Raw genomic sequence first — 19,548 nt, 5'->3', positions numbered from 1 at the left:
AAATGCTAGTTATTTTTATAACATTATTGAAAAGATATTCTCCTACTTGAAGAAAACACTTGAAGTGACTGACTGTTTTCGCAACTTGCACCCTGACTTGTGAAAACAAAGTGCAACAATTTGTCAAACGAGAGTCACAAAGTCACCGCTGTCGGCGTTCATCGGCCGAGCACTCTGCGAGGCCTAGGTTAACCGTTTCTTACCTTGAGGGTGGACAACACCTCGTCTGTCTTCTCGTTGGGGCTGGTGGTAATAGAGTAGCGGGGATTGCGGTCAGGGTCAATGACTGTGTCGCCTCTCTCCCAGCGGATGATGATGGGCCATTCTCCCCTGGCTGTGCAGTTTAGCTCCTTAACGTGACCCTTCTTGGCCATGGTGGTGTTGGGATGACTTGTGATCATGGCTGGGACTGTAGCAGGGAGGGCAAGAAACAAGGAGACAGGATAAAACCGTGGAGGTGAGCTCCGACGGGACAGACAAGAAAGTGAATGTGTAATAAGCAGGGTTTTAAAAGGAGGTGAAGGAGCAGAGAGGGCCAGGGAAGGAGAGCGAGCCGTTAAGAGGTGGAGTCAAGAGTGGCCACGTTCCAGCGATGAAGAGCAATGGTCAATGAGGTAAAGTCAATAAACCGCCTCTCTCATTCTCCGATAGTTAACATCGAGGTCTAGGTGAATGAAGAGGCAAAAGCGATACACTCTGCCTTCCTCTGTACACAAAATCACTTGCGCACTCAATCTTCTTGCACACACAATATCGACCCGAGGAGGAAGGTCCCGCTGTTTTGTTTTCATCACTTATTCATCTCACCCTAGCCTCTCTTGCCACTGAACCAAACAGACAAAATTGAGGGCGGCAGAGGACAGGAATGGTTCAATCAATAACACTAATGCCACGAGTAAAGCAAGAGGCGGGTGGGTGTGGAGTGACCCCTTGATAGTGCAAGTATTCCTACACTTGTGTCAGCATGCGATGGTGTCAAATGTGCCAGGAATAATCCGTTAACATCTCTTTTGTCAGTACCGCTGTCAAGTAAGGTAATTGTCCGGCATGATGAAGCTAATGTCAGTCTCTTGTTCACTTCATAATCGCTGCTCGTGTGCGGCGAGCGTGTCGTCGTCCAGCACTCTCCTCATGCTTTTTTATCATGCGGGCCGTTACTGACAGCGAGGGCAGGCCGTGCCGATTGATTGCAGATAATGATTACACTCAAAGTGTTTTTGATTGTCTGTAGACAGATCTTGCGGGTTCAGGGGATCAATTGTTCACTTGCTCGACATTCTTACAACCTATCCGATACAAACACACACACACACACACACACAAAGTATAAATTACCTGTCTATAGCAGGTTTCTTCCGACCTGTTTGTCTTATTCACTGCCTTTTGAATCTCGGAAATAATTGTTCATGTCTTTTGTAAGAGACATTTGAGGTAGAAACTCCACTGTGGAAGGTTTTGTCTAACGTGGTGTGTATAGAGAGTCCAACAAAAACACAACAACCATAAACTGTTTTTTAATTACAGTGTTGCCTTGAGATACGAGTTTAATTTCATCAGTGGCCACGCTTGTAAAAAACAGTCGTATCTAAAATCATCTTTTCCCATTGACATGAATTGAAACGCCTATAATCTATTGCAGCCTCCCTGGCCAAAAAAAAAGGACAAGAAAAAGAAAATTGCAGTGTGTTTTTTAATAAGGAAAATAGAACTTTATAAAATTGTACTTTATGAAAACATACAGTAATGACATAATTAAATAGACTGATAAGAATTCAACAGTTTTTTGCTCCCATTCAATAGACATTGTGCTGCTACTTCTGGTGTGCGTGCCTTGGCCACCTGGGACCAGTATAATCCAAACATACGTACATGCAGCCGGTCAAAACTCCTCAATAAACTCAGTCGGTCTTCGCAGATGATAATGAATATGTCTATGAGTGTTGTTGTATTATCTGTGTACATGTGTTGCTCAGTTGATTGGAGACTCTAAATTGCCCGTAGGTGTGATTGTGAGTATGAATGGTTGTTGGTTTCGTGTGCCCTGCAATTGGCTGGCGACCGGTTCAGGGTGTATCCCGCCTCCCGCCCGAGGATAGCTGGGATTGGATTTTTGTAGCGTGAAGGTAAACTGGTTTACCAATCAAAGCTATGTGTTAGTTTTAAAGGTGCCATTCCATCAAAATCCCACGTTCCATTGTTTTACACATAAATTAGGTCAAAATGATTCTGTGACAGGGTTTAGGTTTGACATCTATGTTGTTTGTCGATTGAACGCAAAAGACAAAAATGGCACAATGGATTGCAAACGACCGGATAAGATTTCAAGGCATTGCCGGGTTTTAAGCGAGCCTGTCTCAGCCGTCGTCAAGCCATAAAAATACAGTCTATAAAGTATTCACATATTGTGGTTTACAACAATACTTAACTATTTTCAAAATGTATGATGTAACAGTAGATGAAATAGCAAAGCTTGGGGCCAATATTGCTAAAGCATGTGCGAATGATGAACGTAATTTTCAAGTGAATGGGAGCGGAGGATGAGTCTAAACATCAAAATATCCCCCTCTCTGCAATATTTTAACCAACTTCCCCTTTCAGCTCACTTTCCCTATTAGTAGGGCAACAATCCAACACTTGGTTAACTGTGCTTCATAATGATAGTAAGACATCGAAGGATCTTAAAGAGATGTCACTATGAACGCATAGCCGCTCCAAGTCACTACAAGTCTTAATATCGCCAAGGACCAATCAGAGCAAAGCAGTGTTACATATTTAAATTAGAATAACAGCGATCCAATCAGAACAAAACTTATTTACATATCAAATATTAATGAGAAATCTTTTATGCCAGGTGGAAAAGACATACAAGAATAGCTTGAAAAAGGGCATTCTGGACATTTCCAAACCATATTATCTTGGAAACCCAATAAAAGGATTATAAAAGATTATTTTAAAAAAATAACATTTAAAAAATTTATGCAAGGGGACCTTTAAATACACAAAGTGTAATTCTCTTTGTTTTCTATTTATTATTATTTTTTTTTTACAGTAAGCTTCATTTAGGATAGGCAATGAACCGCTCAAAGCTTCTTTTTCAGAATCAGAATCATCTTCATTTGCCAAGTATGTCAAAAACACCCAAGGAATTTGTCTCCGGTTGTTGGAGCCGCTCTAGTACGACAACAGACAGTCAATTGACAGAATACTTTTGAGACATAAAGGCATAAAAAACACAGTCACTGAGCAATAAAAGGTTACCAGTAATGTGGTAATGCCAGTACAATTTTGTATTTTTTTTGACAATTGTGCAAAAGGATGCATAGTCCTCTAGCAATTAGAGCAGTTTGAAATGAGTAATAGAACAATAGTACGGTGCTATGACCATTGTGCAAAGGGTACAGAGACTTCAAGAAATGTATGCAGTTTAAAGTGACGTGCGATAATCTGGGACAATGTCAATTGTGCAAATGGTGCAGATGCTTCTCAAGTACGAGTGCAAATAGTGCAGCGTGGCGAGACTACTACAGTGAGTGCATGAGTAATGTATAATTGGCCCGACAGAAATGTGACAACAAACTCAAGACAAAAAATTGGCAGCATGTCGCAATGGAATTGCAAGTTAACTGTTAAGAAGTTAATGACAAGAGGAAAGAAGAACTGAAGAACTATTCACTATCTGCTAAACTGCTGCTTACTGTGAGGTGAGTTGAGTTACGTTTACTGGCACCATACAGCGCTCATTCCTCAAATATTTGGTCGCCACTCAAAGAAAAAAAAAATAAATAAAAATAAAATAGGCGGCACGGTGGCCGACTGGTTAGTGTCAGCCTCACAGTTCTGAGGACCAGGGTTCAATCCCCGGCCTGTGTGGAGTTTGCATGTTCTCCCCGTGCCTGCGTGGGTTTTCTCCGGGCACTCCGGTTTCCTCCCATGTCCCAAAAACATGCACGTTAATTGAAAACTCTAAATTGCCCGTAGGTGTGACTGAATGTGAGTGCGAATGGTTGTTTGTTTGTATGTGCCCTGCGATTGGCTGGCAACCAGTTGAGTGTGTACCCCGCCTCCTGCCCGATGATAGCTGGGATAGGCTCCAGCACGCCCGCGACCCTAGTGAGGAGAAGCAGCTCAGAAAATGGATGGATGGAAAATAAAATTAAAAAACAGCTGAATGACGGACCATAGTCATTTGTCATTCGGGCCACTATTTCAAGGCACCACTTTATATACAAAAGGGAAAGATTCAAATTGCAGGGAGATGTATTGCATTTAATTCATTCTTGAGATGTTCTTAAAAGTTGTCTAAGCCAATATCCCTCAGTCACTTTTATTTTTAATACTGTCAAACGCTGCAGCTGATATGTACTATAGGCAATTTGATGGCTATATAAAAAATATTGTCGCCAATGGGGTATAGGAAACTGAAGCAGAGTATTATGTTATTGGAGAGCGAGTGAGAAACACAGAGAGAGAGAGAGAGAGAGAGAGTTTCTACTAGCACTGTGGGATTGTGTTAGTCTTCTAAGGGTACTTTTGTGTCTGAGTAATTGTGCAATTATGTATTAGGAGTTTATATACTCACTCTTAACAGTGAGCACCATGCTCTTGCTGATATCAGAGCCCACCCCGTTGGAGGCCTGACACAGGTAGAAGCCACGATCCTCCTCCAGTACGTGGCGGATGAGCAGCGAGCCGTTGTTCATGATCTGTATGCGGCCCGTCAGAGGCACAGGGTGGTACTGCTGTGGGCTCCCGATACCCGCTGAGCCAAAATACAGAGGATATAGAGGTGGATGAGTTAGAGTGCTGGGACCTCTCACCTCGCATAATACCACCTTAACTGTCTGGAAAGAGATAGGAAGAGTAATATACACAAGGTTTTTGACTGATGAAAGTGCAAAATTGGGACTTGCAAGTGGCATTATTGCGTGTACAATTAGTGTGAATGCGCTGGTGTATTGCTTTTACAGAGCCCAAGCTGAACTTATTTAGAGAAAGATGCAGGTCAAGGGTTTAAACTGTTAGTTTGATGGTTTATTTAAAAAATACAGACTGTTGTGATTTGCTTCCAAGTATATACTGTAAAATGAGGCTTCAAAATTGAGAAAAATCAAGCTGTTGTCTCTGGTCTCAAATGATGTGGGTGTGTCCACTGTATGCGCAGAAAACACAGTACAAGGACCTGTAGAAATCAATGCTACTTTGTCTAGCATCTTTCTTATACCTGCAAATAGCTACATGTTTGAGTCGTGAAAATATATTCACTTAACGTCTATGGTGGCTGGATGATATCCCAGTGGGGCACCGCGGGGCTTTTCCATGCCGTGACAACGAGGCGCTCTAAAGTGGCCACGTCAGCACGATGCCCCTGTCTGACATTTTTTTTCACGTGGTTCTTCCGCTTTTTCGGTGTGACATAAGCAAACTCACGGCCTACAACGAGACGCTCTGCAGTGGCCGCCAGACTATCTGAAGGGAATATTCATTTTCGGTGTGAACACATAGCTAGCTAGCTAACTGCATATCGCAATTGCACCGGATAACCACTGATGTGAACAAAGGTGCCCAAGTTCTTATAGAGTAGGGGAGGGGTGACTCATGCTGGACTCCAAAGTGTGCCACTTGGTACTGTTTTAGCCACCCCCCCCCCCCCCCCCCCCCAAAAAAATGGAAAACTACTAATACAGTTCAACATGACAGCTCCACAAGAGAGTACTGAACAGTTTTCAGTCTTTGCACATGTTTTCAGCAATTATGTTCAAACATGTATAATGTATTTAGAAACAAATCTTTGAATGCACTTCACAGGGTTTTTAAATGAGCACCTCTTTGTCAAAGTCAATCAAACCTAAGCGTTATCATCTTTAGGATGAAACCTCATTAGATGAAGCAGGTGCACCTAATGCTGTGGGCGGCAATTGCAAAGGAAAGATAAGAACGCGATTATGTACCTAGTGCACTTTTGGCGTGCTTCCACATGACTTTGGGAGGAGGGTATCCATCAACTGAGCAGTTTAGAATACCAGACTTCCCATAGATTCCGTCCTGGTTGTTGGGCTGCACCACAAAACGAGGAGGCACTGCGAGCAAAAATATAGTTTTAGGTCCCTCATTTATTGATATCAGTGCAGTCAAAAGCATCACTGGCAGTCACGTAACATTTGTTTTTCAAAATCTTTTTAATTTTATGCACACAAAATAATGGAGGTAATGTTATATTGCTGTCAATGTTGGTGAACAGGACCATACAAAAACTAATAAACAGTTCCACAGATATTTAGAGCATGGGTCAAGGAAGAACTCAGTTAGTTTTGTTGCCTTTTAAGCTATTTTCTCTCAGCACTAAGAATAATAAATAGAGTCTTTAAACTGAGGAATAATCAAGGTCTGATGGCTGCTTTATTGTCCCAAAGAAAATTCTGGTCAGTGAGAGTGAAAGTATTACATTTCGTTTTCAACCTTGGTGGAAATCTACTCTACTTCTGCTTCTTCCTCACCTGTGACAGTGAGCTGCCTCTCAGTGCTGACAGTGGCAGCGTCATTGCTGGCGATGCAGGTGTAGTTTCCATTGTGCTTCAGTGACACCTTGGAGATCTGCAGGGAGCTCATGAACTCTTTGGTGTCGATGGTGATGCCCGACGAAGGCACAATCTCCTGGCCGTCCTTGCGCCACGTGATGCGGATGGGCATGTCTCCGGACGCCACCACGCAAGCGATGTACATCAGCTTGCCAATGGAAGTTGGCGGAAAGTCAAATGGCTGGATCAGCGGAGGAACTATGGCGGGATTACAGTGAATGAATGCGAGAGGGAAAAAAGGTGTGGAGAAGGAGGGAAAAGAAATAGTGACATGATGTATAATAGTGATGGCAGTGTGTGATGAAAACAGAGTGGCGTAGAGACAACGCAAGGACATGCAACAGGGTGAAATACAGGGCAGGGGAGTGGGGGACGACAGGCAAACAGAGTCATGGAAATAAAGGGGAGATTAGAATCAAACAGTTTGATGGTTGTTCAAATGAGCAGGGTGAGTAAGAGGTGAAGAGAGAGATTCAAAGTCAGATATGAATAAGTGATGGATGGAGTATAGAGAGAGGATGTGAAGGCAAAATATGGGGAGACGTGACGATTTGGAGATGTGAGGGCATTGAAAGGACACGAGGTGGATAGTCAGCGGTGTGCGGGGTGTGTGGGGTAAAGGTTACATAAGAATGAAGCAGAGAAGGGAGAGCGAAAGAAGACAAAAAACATAGGTGAAGCTCCACCTAATGTTGAGACCCCCAAACCCTTTTTAGACTCCCCCAAAGCTTCCAAACCATTTTAACCTGCCTATCTACGCCCACTAGCCACTGTGCCTGTGCCCCTCGCCAACCTCGCCACTCCAACCCGCCCTGCCCTGATAAAGCCAGCCCATAATAGCTGCTCTAATTAGAGCCCCATCCACAGGGGAAGAATGGTGTTGCTATGGAGACCGATGGAGGTGATTCAGAGTTGGGGAGGGTGGCGGTGGAGGGGGTTACAGCTGAGACATCTGGGGGATTTAATCTGGACCTCATTAAAATTCATCTAATTAAATCAGAGACATGACGAGCACACATTCGCACGCAGGTATACCGACACCCATGCTTTGTGAACGCACGTACGCAAACACGCAGCACCGCAATTTTTCAACACGTCAGAGAGCTTCGAGACAGGATGCACAATACGTACACAATAATGCGGGTGCAGCAGAGGGCGAAGTGAATACACACTCAAGGTGAAGGTAGAATCCAAACGCATCCGCTAACCATGTACACGTGCATGGCACGTTCTCGCACAAATCCTTTTCAATAGCACTCGAGCTCTATGTAATTGCTGAATTGATCCAAGAACACAGAAGGCCACTCCCCCCCGTAATCAGGGCTTATTAGAGGAAATGCATACACGTTTTATTCTCTTTCTGCTTTATTTACAACCTTTCTGCCCTCCATTCCTACTGCTACAGCTTACTCATAATTGTTCCTTATATTCTTACGTGCAAGAACCTTATGAATTTTGCTATTTTCCCTCACAATATTTAAAAGTAGGGTTACAAAATTCTGGGGCTTTTCAAACACTGGAATATTTTCCTTGGGAATTATTGGGAATATATAGGAATTAATTTGGGGAGGGTTTGTGCAGGTGTCATTGAAAATACTGTAGGTTAATTCAAAATGCCGATGCCGTAGCTTTATTTAAAATTATGTTTTTTTGTTAGTGAAAGAAAGAACTTCGACTTGACGCACTATTCCCAAAATAAATCCCAAGTTAAAAATGTCATATTAAAAAAATATGTGCAGTAATTATCATGAACTACCTTGAAAGGCGACCTCAATTTCATTTCACATCATTTTCCACCCCTTTGCAACTTTAACAAATAGCCACAAAAATCCAGACAAACATGAATATTCTCACAAGAATTGGACGACTGGTTAGAGCGTCAGCAAAGGCAAAGTATAGCACTATACTACATTAACTATAGCTCAGTACTAACACATTTGGCACTTCAGAAGTTGACACTCAATTGTACAGAACTACAGCATGGAAGGCTTGAAAAAAATTAAAGGGAGCAGTTTAAAAAAAAAACAACTTTCAAAACTGGGGGGTGCCAATGTCTTTAGCAATAACTTTGTATGTTAGCACTGTCTCTATGACCCGACAGTAGAATATCATTAAAATGATCTTTCAAAAAAATCAGCACCCTCTGGCACCATGTAATGGCTCTAATTTAATGTTAATTATTCTGCAACGGGGCGGGGACTTAACTTGTTCAAATATTTGAAAACTGCATTTCCCCCTTTGATTTGGACAATGTATGCCACATGTACTAACAGTATTGTGAAAGAGACTTTCAGAAATCTATCAAATGTATGTATAGACTGAGCAAAAATATTTGATTGAGTTGGCTATGACAGCGTTTTAGCTGTCATACAGAATTTATTGGCAGAGAATATTGGGACGAGCAGACCTTTTTTCACCTATAACTGCAATGAGCGATTCTGCTTCAAATACGTATGGTGCCCGCAGCTTTTGGAGTTTTTTTGGAAAGAAAAAAAAAACAACATAAACATGTATTTATTAATTTAAAAACGAATAACATTCATGCCCCCACCCTTACACTGATTAATTAATCTGTTTGTTTTTTATTCCACAATTAAATTTTGTTGGTTTCACTAGTCCTGGCACATACAATGCACTGGATTGTTGCTTTATTTTTTTTTTTAGGTGTAGTTCCCCTTTTAAACCACTTTTTTAATTGGTTTTATTTCTTCCAGAATTTCCCCCCCCCCGAAAAGTGTACATGTAGCCGTAGCGGTCTGCATATTTGGGTTGGCCACCTACACACTTCAGCTGCTACACATAGCATTTTCTAATTTAAAGGGGACATTTTTGCCAAACCAACTTTTTCTAATATTTGGGTTATAATATTCTCTCTATTGTGCCTCAGTTAACATGTGAAATATGACTTAAAGTAATCCACGCATTCCGAAGTTTCAGATGTTTTTCTGTCAGGAGGCCTGAAATCAGGTCATTCGAACTGCTCGGGTTTATCTACGTCACTAACAAAGATTTCTGCCTACCTCAGCGCTCCCAAGCCAGGGTGTCAACATGCCAAACGCGTGTGCTCTCACAAGTGGGTCTTAGACACGGAGGCAACCAATCAGAGGAAAGGGGGCGGTCTCACCCAAATATGGACTAAGCGGATACAAAACTAGGTCAAACAGAAGTAGCTGTCAGAGGAGCCTTTTCTGTGCACTTGTATGACAAAACCAAGGTGTTCTTTTAAAATCAAATTGACACTTCTCAAGAAAAGTACATATTCTAGGATTTCCACGCAGCCTAAGCTGTCAATGTAGCACGTGTCTTTGGTGTTTCCACATTCAGTCACAGTTTACACATGGCGTTTTAGAAGTCTATGCGAGAATACAAATACTGTAAATGATAAGTGTACAAGTCCAGGTGCTTAAAATAGACCCAATGTTGTCAAAATTCTCTTTTCTTGCCTAATCACACTAAATAACCAGAAACCAAATGTATGGACGTGGAAAAATAAACTTCTGATAGAAGTAAACAAATACCCAGTCATGCTATAAAGTAATACATAAACGTAAGGGGCGTGATAAGCCAAAATTCAATAATGTTATGGGCAGGGGATCTTGTTTAGCTTCTTGAGTAACCCCAAAATATACACTACAGCAGTTTACCGTTAAATACATGACATTCCTTTTTATATGAACTCCTACTGAATTCCTGTGAGAATAAGCATGCACACTTTATTTCAGAGATATGTGAGTGCCGAAGAAGTGAACTTGATTCGAATGGCATGACTCACCTTTGACTGTTACGTATACAGTCTGCTTGATGAATAGCTGAGGTTGTATGAGCACACTACAGATATAAGCCCCCTCGTCCATCCCCTTCTGGACATCGGTAAGCTTCAGGGTGCCGTTTTCAAACACCACCTGTAAAGAGTTATGCAATGGTTACAGTCAGGGCCAAACCCGGCTGACACTTGTGCCACCCTTTTTAATCTGTTGTATAGTTCATGTTTAAGGTAATAATAACTGATAAATGATAAAGCAATTCCACATTTTTGCGATCAGCATTAATCTCAACTAGTCAACTAATTAATTTGTAATTCATTAATTGATTAATTAATTTTGCATTTACCTTTCATTAATCACCATCCCCAAAATTATGATAGAATATGCAATATTACAAAAATAAACAAAGACTGTTAACAGCTCACAATAACTCAAAAATAGAAGAACAAATGTAATTTTAATCACTGAATTACTCATTGTTATGCAAAAGAAAAAACAGAAGTTTGGCTGGCCGCTGGTTATTCTCACTGTGAAACCAAAGTTTGTATTGAAATCTCAGCTGAATGTGGCTGACTTCACCTGACGATGGTTGTCAGGTAGCAGAAGCCCCTCCTTGTACCAGTTGATGGAATAATATGGGTAGCCGATCACACGGCAGTTTACAAAAGAGCTGCGTCCTGCCACAGCCGTGATGTTTTTCATCGGCCGAATCCTTGGATTGCCTGATCAACAGAGAGAAGCCAAGGGCAGGGAGACAAACAGACAAAGGGATAGATAGAGAGATTTGACCAGAAGAAGAGAGAGGAAAAGAAGATGATTAGTCGATGGCGCCGAAACCTTGGTGTGGAATTTTTGGAGGGAAGGAATAATGGGAGGGTGATTGTGTTGGGATGGATGAGGGGGGCAAGAAGAGCAAAAGAGACGATAGAATGATGTTGTTTGAGTCAAGTTTTTGTGACTGCTGATGCTTGGACTCATAGCATTTCTTATATGCGGCAGTCATTGTCTATCGCGTTTTTTTTTTTTTTTTCGGGTCGCGGGTGAGCTGCAGCCTATCCCAGCTGACTTTACTAGCAGAGGTGGGGTACACCATGGACTGGTCAGCAGCCAATCGCAGGACACATACAGTTAACCATTCACGCTCAGATTAACACGTGGACGATTAAGAGTCTTCTTGTTCACCATGTTGTTTATATGAAAGGTCTCCAACCACACAGTTGTAGACTGGTACCGGGCCGAATGACATTTGGTTGTGGGCCACACAGAGAGACTGAACAAACTTTTTTTTCTATTTTTTTGTGGAGCGGGAGACGGGGCTCGAGAACCCCAGTGCTTGCCGGAAGGCTTGCCTTCACCGCACACACGTTGTTCGCCTCTCATACTTCGAGAGTGCAAAATAAATAAAAATAAATAAATAAATAAATAAAAATACAAATAAGATCACTGTGAATGAACATCGCGGTTAGCCTCACTTCGCTACCTTTAGCTAGTTTGAGCACCTTGAGTCTTTAAAAGATTCATAACAGAGGCTGCGGGATTTGGACTGGTGACGAGGAACAAGGGCAGCGGGGCGAAGTGAAGCCGCATCAAACTAAAGTAGCATCTCCAATAATGAGTGGACAACATCTTTGTGCGAGTGACAATTTCATCATAAAAGTTGTAGGATACAATGCACACCAATATGACACTTTACAGTTGTCGCAGTACAGCATACGGCCGGCATATGCTACAAGTGTGTAGAAATATTTGACCAAAAATGAGACTGGTAGCAAGGTCAGTTGTAAAATATGCATGACTATCCTCAAATACAATAAATCACAAGTGAATTATAAACAGTGGAAAAAAAAAGAGTAGTAGGATTCTTTTTTTTAGCCTGGCTCCTATGTGGTGTCTTACAACATACTATGCTATTGAGCTGTCACCTTATCGTGGTGGAGGAGTTTGTGGGCCCAAGTGATCATAGGAGCTAAGTTGTCTGGGGCTGTATGCCAGGCCGAGGGCGACTTCAGTATGTTTGCCATGGCAGGGTTACCCATGGCAAACAGGTCCTAGGTGAGGGACAAGACAAAGCACGGCTCCAAAGCCCCCTATGATGTTTAAAAATACTGGAAGACGTTTTCCCTTGCCCGGGAACGGGTCACCGGGGCCCCCCTCTGGAGCCAGGCCTGGAGGTGCGGCTCGAAGGCGAGCACCTGGTGGTCGGGCCTGGACTCATGGGGCCCAGCCGTGCACAGCCCGAAAGGGTAACGTGGGTCCCCCTTCCCATGGGTTCACCACCTGTGGGAGGGGCCATAGGGGTCGGGTGCAGTGTGAGCTGGGCGGTGGCGGAAGGCAGGGATCTTGGCAATCCGATCCTCAGCGACAGAATCTGGCTGTAGGGACGTGGAACGTCACCTCTCCAGCAAAGAAGGAGCACGAGCTGGTGTGTGAGGTCGAGAAGTTCTGACGAGATATAGTCGGGCCCAGTACCAGTCCTCTTGAGAGGGGTTGGACTTTCTTCCACTCTGTTGCCCACGGTGAGAGGCATACATTGGGGTTCACCCCGGTGCATGAGAGGGAAGCCTCCCTCCGCCTTCAGGTGGGGGGACGGGTCCTGACTGTTGTTTGTGCCTATGCACCAAACAACAGTTCAGCGTACCCACCCTTTTTGAAGTCCTTGGTGGGGATGTTGGAGAGTGCTCCGGCTGGGGGATCCATCGTTTTGCTGGGGGACTTCAATGCTCATGTGGGCAATGACAGTGAAACCTGGAAGGGCATAAACGGGAGGAACCTCCAGTTCGATGATCGACTTCATCGTATCATCAGGCTTGCGGCCACATGTCTTGGACACTCGGTGCGCAGCTGTCAACTGATCACCCCCTGCTGGTGTGTTGCCTCCGATCGATAGTGGGGAAAGATGCCGGTCCGACCTGGCAGGCCCAAACTTATTGTGAGGGTCTGCTGGGAACGTCTTCCAGAATCCCCTGTGAGAAGGGGTTTCAACGGCCACATCCGGCAGAACGTCACCCACATCGCGAGTGGAGACGGGGGACCGGAGCTGTGGCCGTAAGGTGGACGGTGCCTGTTGTAGCGGCAACCCCCAAACCCGTTGATGGACACCAGCGGTGAGGGATGCCATCAAGCTGAAGAAGGAGTCCTATCAGGCCTTTTTGGTCTGTGTGACTTATGAGGCAGCTGATGGTTACCGGCTGGCCAAGCCAAATGCAGCTTTGGTAGTCACTGAGACAAAAACTCGGACATGGGAGGAGTTCAGCGAGGCCACGGAGAATTACTTCTGGACGGCTTAGAGGAAATTCTGATCTAGCATCCGGCGTCTCGGGAGAGGGAAGCAGTGCACCGTCAACACTGTGTCTATTGGGGATGGGGCGCTGCTGACCTCGACTCGGGACGTTGTGAGTCTCTGGGGAGAATACTTCTAAGATCTCCTCAATTCCACCGACATGCCTTCCCATGAGGAAGCAGAGACTGGGGTCTCTGAGGCGGGCTCTCTTATCTCTGGGGTTGAGGTCACCGAAAAGCTCCTTCGTGGCAAGGCGGTGGATGAGATTTGCCTGGCGTTCCTAAAGGCTCTGGATGGTATGGGGCTGTCCTGGTTGACACGCCTCTGCAACATCACGTGGACATTAGGGACAGTGCTTCTGGATTGGCAGAAAGGGGTTACTCCATTAAGTTTTTAAGTGTCTCTTGCCATACTTAGAGAAGCAAATTGCCTACTTTTCTTTTTTCCCTGATCACAATTTGTAATGTAAGATTATGACCACATTCTGAATATGCTGTATCTTCTGTCCAAAGATGAAGATATTAAAGAACTAAAGGAAACAAACCCATTTATATTATATCATTCCCTCACCCAATGAGTATCGATAAGGAATCGGATCAATAATCAGTATCGAGAATGGAATCAGAATTGCTGTTTCACTGTTGAATGACCTTCAAATTAACATCTTTGTAAACCTGAACTTTCAAACTCCTGTATTGGCTCACATTACATTGTGCAAGTGAACCGAGAGCTGTGGACAGTGAGTGGATAGGACCAAAAATGTCAACGGTGGCCACCCTATAGTTCCAACAATATTAGACAATGATAGATAGACTCAAGCGGGAATGCAATTCAGAGAGATAAAATGTGTCTCGAGTCAATAGAAGGCAATAGTGGCCATCCCTCAGTCATCCTTAACCTGTTGGCTGACCCCCTCTTCTCCCAGTTCATCTTATGTACATCTTTGTTTTCGTCTCTCCTTCCACCTCTCTTATGCAGCGCCCTCGCTCCCTCTCCTCCATTTCTCAGTGTGTGCTTTGAAGTCACGGCTTTGACGAGCCAAAGATGTATTATTCAGCAGCAATGTCTCGCTGGCCCACACGCACACACACACACACGCGCGCACACAAAAACACACAGAGATATGCAGTATATCAATGTGTATTCTCAACAATATCTGTAGCTGTTGGCCCCCTAACTGACTGTGTTAAGTGGAGTGTGTCCCATTTCTGTGAGTGCGTAAGCACCACTTCTTTGGGTAGGTCTACAGTATTGCATGTGTGTCTGTGTGTGTCGCTTGTAAAGCTGAAGTTCTCCGGTATGGCTCCTCATTGTCACTGCTGACATTATTACACCACATCTCTCTGGAGAAAACTCGTATCACAATGGTGCATTCTGACAAAGGATGGAGTAAAGCACGAGCGTGAGAAAGAACGAACTGGATACTGAGAGTGAGACCTGTAGACAGGGACACAAGCGTGTCCATCAGGGTCACTCATCATCCTGACAGCACCGGTCCTGTCACCAGAATTTACCATCAGTCTATCCACACACTGGCACTCCTCTTCTCTCATAACATCCATCTACAGGACAACCATCTGCTTCTTGCTCTTCTTCCTGTCTTACAAACTGCATGTTAAGCTGAACTTCATCCATCTTAAAATACATCAGGCACTGCATTAGGTACACGCACACAATCTAATGAAAGGCCGGACATGAGCTCAATCAAAACTTCTGCTTTCACAAATTATGTTTATTATTGTGGTAAAAGTAAAATACTCCGGGGGGGGGGGGGGAGGACTATCAGAATGAAACTGTGACTACAATAATGAACATTGTTGAATTAATACATGATAGCAGAGAAAGAGCATTGTCGCCGCTGTCGGACGGAACCCTAGTATGTCGAAGTATGGTCAATTTCATATTCTTTCACAAATCCTTACTAAATGATCAGATCCCCACATGGACTGTTATTTTCACAAATTATTAACAAATCTAAAATGTTGAAAATAGCTTGAGAGCTAATCTATGAACTCTGTTGCACACTTCAACTGTCTGAGAAGTGTCATATAATCCACCTTTTCTTTACTCTGTGGGAGCCTTGTGACATTATGCCGCCTCAAGATTGAAAGTATAGATACATTTGAGTAGGCTTGTTTTGTTCTATATGCATAGCTGTAATGCTTCGTTGCAGAAGGAAGACCATCAGCAACCAAGGTACATTTGCATGCAGATTAATTTCCACCTACTGCAGTTTCTAGTCAGCTCATTGTTTTATTTTATTGCATCACTCTCAGACCTTTAAAGTAGAGTTTGAGAAGATGGCGTAACCAAAACCGTTGGCTTTTGTTTTTGATTTCCTGAAAAGACGTGGTTTTGGAGATGCAAGGATTTCGCCTGGCAGCGACGATCTATGGAAATAACGATGAGCTTGTCTTAATTTACTAACAAATGTACTTACTCAGTGTGAAATATGGGCCTGTTTCGTTGAACACAAAGCTATTATTTTGTTGCAGAAATGGCAAGATGTGGGTACAAAGGATTTGTTTTTTGTATCTTCTGACATCCAGTGGAAGAGCATTTAATCATGCCTACCTATCACTATGGGTCACTGGCATAGATAGATGATTAAAGATACATTATTTGTAATAAATACATGATAATTTTCACAGACCAGTCACTGCCATTGACGGCTGTTGAATTCAAATATCCATGTTAACATGGAGGACTGGCAGTGAATGCGTTCAGTGAAATTGGACATTTTCCCACAGTTTACCTGATGATCTCTCAGGGCACACTAATGTAACATTGGTCGGCCTGTTGAATCAAGGGTTTCTTCGAGGAAAAAAAAACACCTCAAGAAATGACATTATAAAGAGATCATTTCAGATTACAGGAAAGAGATAAAACATATAAAGAGAGAGAGGTAAAGAAATAGAAGGGCAGAGGACAGGATATGGGTGGGGGAGAGGGTAGGGGTGAGGCCATGTGAAGCCTTGATTATGACTGATATTGAAAAGAAGACAGGCACCTCTTACGTTTATGCGCGCTTGGTACTCGGCGCTACCGGCCGAGTTTCGTGCGGCGCACCGATACAATCCTCCGTCGCGGATCTGGGGGTTGCTGACGTTGACGTAGCTCACGGTGCTCCCATCAGAGTGCGTGTACTGGCTGGCCCGCACGCGGGACAGGTCGCGGGCCACGGGCTCGTCGTCCAGGGTCCAGGTGATGGTCGGCGGAGGCGCTCCTTTGGCGGTGCACATGAGGGAAAACGGCTCTCCCGGGACCACCACCTTCTCACTGAAGGAGGCCACAATACGCGGAGTACCATCTGAAGGAAACAAACCGGTATATTATTCTGTATCTCAACATCTGCATACATTGATGGTTTTGATGAACCTCACCTTCCAGCAGTATGATGGAGAAGTCCTGGGCAGTTTGGGCTTTGCGTGTGGCAAAGCACTGATAAGCGCCTGAGTGTCTTTTCTGGGCCGCCGAAATGAACAAGGTCTCGTTGTGAGCGCCTTGGATGGAGAAGTGCTGGTCGGGCAGGACGGGTTCAGTGTTACGGTACCACGACACGGAATAGTGGGGAGAACCCTGGACGGCACAAGATAGGATGACCGTGCTGCTGATGCCCGTCTTGAGGTTCTTGGGGGACAAGGTTACCCGCAGGGGTTCTAAAGATGGAGAATGCAAAGAAAGAGAAAGAAAGGGTATTCAGAATTTTTTTTAAGACTTATCCTAAATACAGTGGTACCTTGAGATATGAGTTTAATTTGTTCTATGACTACGTTTGCAATTCAAAACTGTCGTATCTCAAATCGTCTTTCTCTATTGAAATTACTGGAAATGCCATTAATTCGTTACAACCCCCCCCTTAAAAAAAAAAAAACAACCTCAAAATTTTTTGTTTGTGCTTTGAATAAGGAAAAATACCACCACTGTATAATATCATACTTTATAAAAACATACTATTAACATGATTAAACAGAATTAGGGTTGGGCATCGAGAATCAAGAACCGTTTGGAACCGGGACTAACATTCAGTTTCTCCCGGAATCGTTCAAATTGAAACATTGCGGTTGCCAGTTTCGATGCCTCCAGTCCGCTGACTCCGAAGAAGAAAGTGGCCAAAACTAACGAAGAAGAACGCGCACGAAGACATGCTTGTGCCCAACGGCGGTGGCGAACAAAAGTGTGGCTTAACTTTGTTCAAATAAATGACCAGTTGCCTCAGTCGAACACTTTGAATACAATTATATTGTGCAAAAGGGGATTTCACAATGTGTAGAAGTCTGACGTGCTTCCTCCCGCTCCGAGCCTCAGCCCCCACAGCACGGAACTTCCGTCAAGTCAAATTGCAGGAGTGAAACAATAAAATATGTCTATACCAACACTGAGGCAGCTAAAACGTTAAGGTGTGGGTTGTACTTTTGCACTGATGTATTTTAGTGTTTATTTTAGTCTTCAAACCAACGTAAGAACCAATGACAGAAAAAAAAAGCTTCGAATTGAGGTAAAACTTCCATTCATTACTCTTTTCCCTGTCGTCTAGGTTTACTTTCGTTTTCAAAATGGACTGGTTTCGTGTGAAGTTACATTTCATGCCAAAATGCTAAGTTCCGGTGCCTACCCTTCAAAATAAAAGGCAACAAGCTTAAAACAGGAAGTCAAGTCAAAACTTGCACATATAAACCATTTGATGCAATAAAACATTGGCAAATAACTATTTTAATAACGGCATATTTAACTTTTAGCTGAAACATTAATTAATGAATATTAAGTCAATTGGATTTGTTCCACACACATTGCTTTTTACCTCATAGGTTTGATATTGATACTGGTTATAAAGAACCCAGAGTCAAATGTTCATTTTAGTTCATTCTGCAGGCTGCTAAGAAAATGGATGTTCATAATTTGGACACCCTTTATTTACACCATGCAAATGTTTTTGACCCAGCCCCATAAAAGAATCGGAATCGAAAATCGTTTGGAACCGGAATAAAAACAATGAACCGGAATCGGGACCGGAATCGCTCAAATTGAAACGATGCCCAACCCTAAATACAATCTAAAGAATTAAACAGTTTATACATCATGATTTAATGCTGCAATTCAATTCATTGTGCTGCTTCTTCTGGTGTGCCCACCTGTCAATGTCTTTACGTCCCCAAAGTGTTCTGTAAATTGACTGTCTGTTGTACTAGAGTGGCTCCAACTACCGGAGACAAATTCCTTGTGTGTTTTGGACATACTTGGCAAATAAAGATGATTCTGATTCTGATTATGAATAGTACTTCGTTTTCTACTACTATTCTAAGATGACTAAGATGATGTAATATTTGTCAGTTTGTAGAAGATAAGGAATATACAGTATGCCAGTAAATATTCTTATATTATCTGTCTACATATGTTGCTCCACCATTTGTGATCAAATGTCAGCGCTCGTCTCAAGTTTGCACTACCAAGTCCAAGCAATACAAATTGGCCAAATGATGGCTCGTATCTAAAAAAAATTACAAGTTTTGTCACCCGTATCTCAATATTGATAGAGTGCAGTAGATAGTAAATCCATATTTCTGGCTGGCAGGTGGAGTTTAGGTCATCATGGTACAGTTCAGGAAGCTAAAAAAAATACATTCAACAAATAAGAGGAATGTAAAAACAAAAAGGACAACAGTAGAGCATATTTGACATGTGCTCCTTAATTTTGGAATGTGGCTGTTTATTTACAGTGGACCCCCATTTTCTGCAGGGGATAATGACAGGGCCGGACCACGAATAGCGGAAATCTGTGGATAACTGATGTCCATTATAACTGCATTGGAAAAATATATTCATATATTTTTTATCTAAGCTCCATAAATTCTTGAATAAGTGGGGATAAACTGCCAAGAAACGTTATTGGGGTTGGTTTGCCCCCAAGAAAATAAAAAACAAAAAGGAA

General features: G+C 43.1%; 1 protein-coding gene across 3 annotated transcripts in view; it reads right to left on the bottom strand.

Moving 5' to 3' along the window:
• Positions 1 to 19,548, bottom strand: part of dscaml1 (Down syndrome cell adhesion molecule like 1) — a 141,846-nt gene that overhangs the window by 35,633 nt on the left and 86,665 nt on the right. Inside the window, exons 6-13 of one of the 3 annotated variants that reach the window (XM_061682125.1) lie at positions 17,003 to 17,278; positions 16,630 to 16,929; positions 10,919 to 11,061; positions 10,348 to 10,477; positions 6,495 to 6,773; positions 5,949 to 6,077; positions 4,580 to 4,759; positions 204 to 409 (exon numbers count right to left, since the gene is read on the bottom strand). In XM_061682125.1, coding sequence (XP_061538109.1) covers positions 204 to 409; positions 4,580 to 4,759; positions 5,949 to 6,077; positions 6,495 to 6,773; positions 10,348 to 10,477; positions 10,919 to 11,061; positions 16,630 to 16,929; positions 17,003 to 17,278 — 1,643 coding nt within the window. Of the gene's footprint in view, positions 1 to 203; positions 410 to 4,579; positions 4,842 to 5,948; positions 6,078 to 6,494; positions 6,774 to 10,347; positions 10,478 to 10,918; positions 11,062 to 16,629; positions 16,930 to 17,002; positions 17,279 to 19,548 lie in introns of those variants that run through there. The other 2 variants (XM_061682126.1, XM_061682127.1) reach the window with 2 other exon arrangements.

The sequence above is a fragment of the Phycodurus eques genome, chromosome 7, assembly GCF_024500275.1.
Source record: "Phycodurus eques isolate BA_2022a chromosome 7, UOR_Pequ_1.1, whole genome shotgun sequence".
Lineage (NCBI taxonomy): Eukaryota > Metazoa > Chordata > Actinopteri > Syngnathiformes > Syngnathidae > Phycodurus > Phycodurus eques.
This window is presented reverse-complemented; position numbering and strand designations above follow the sequence as displayed.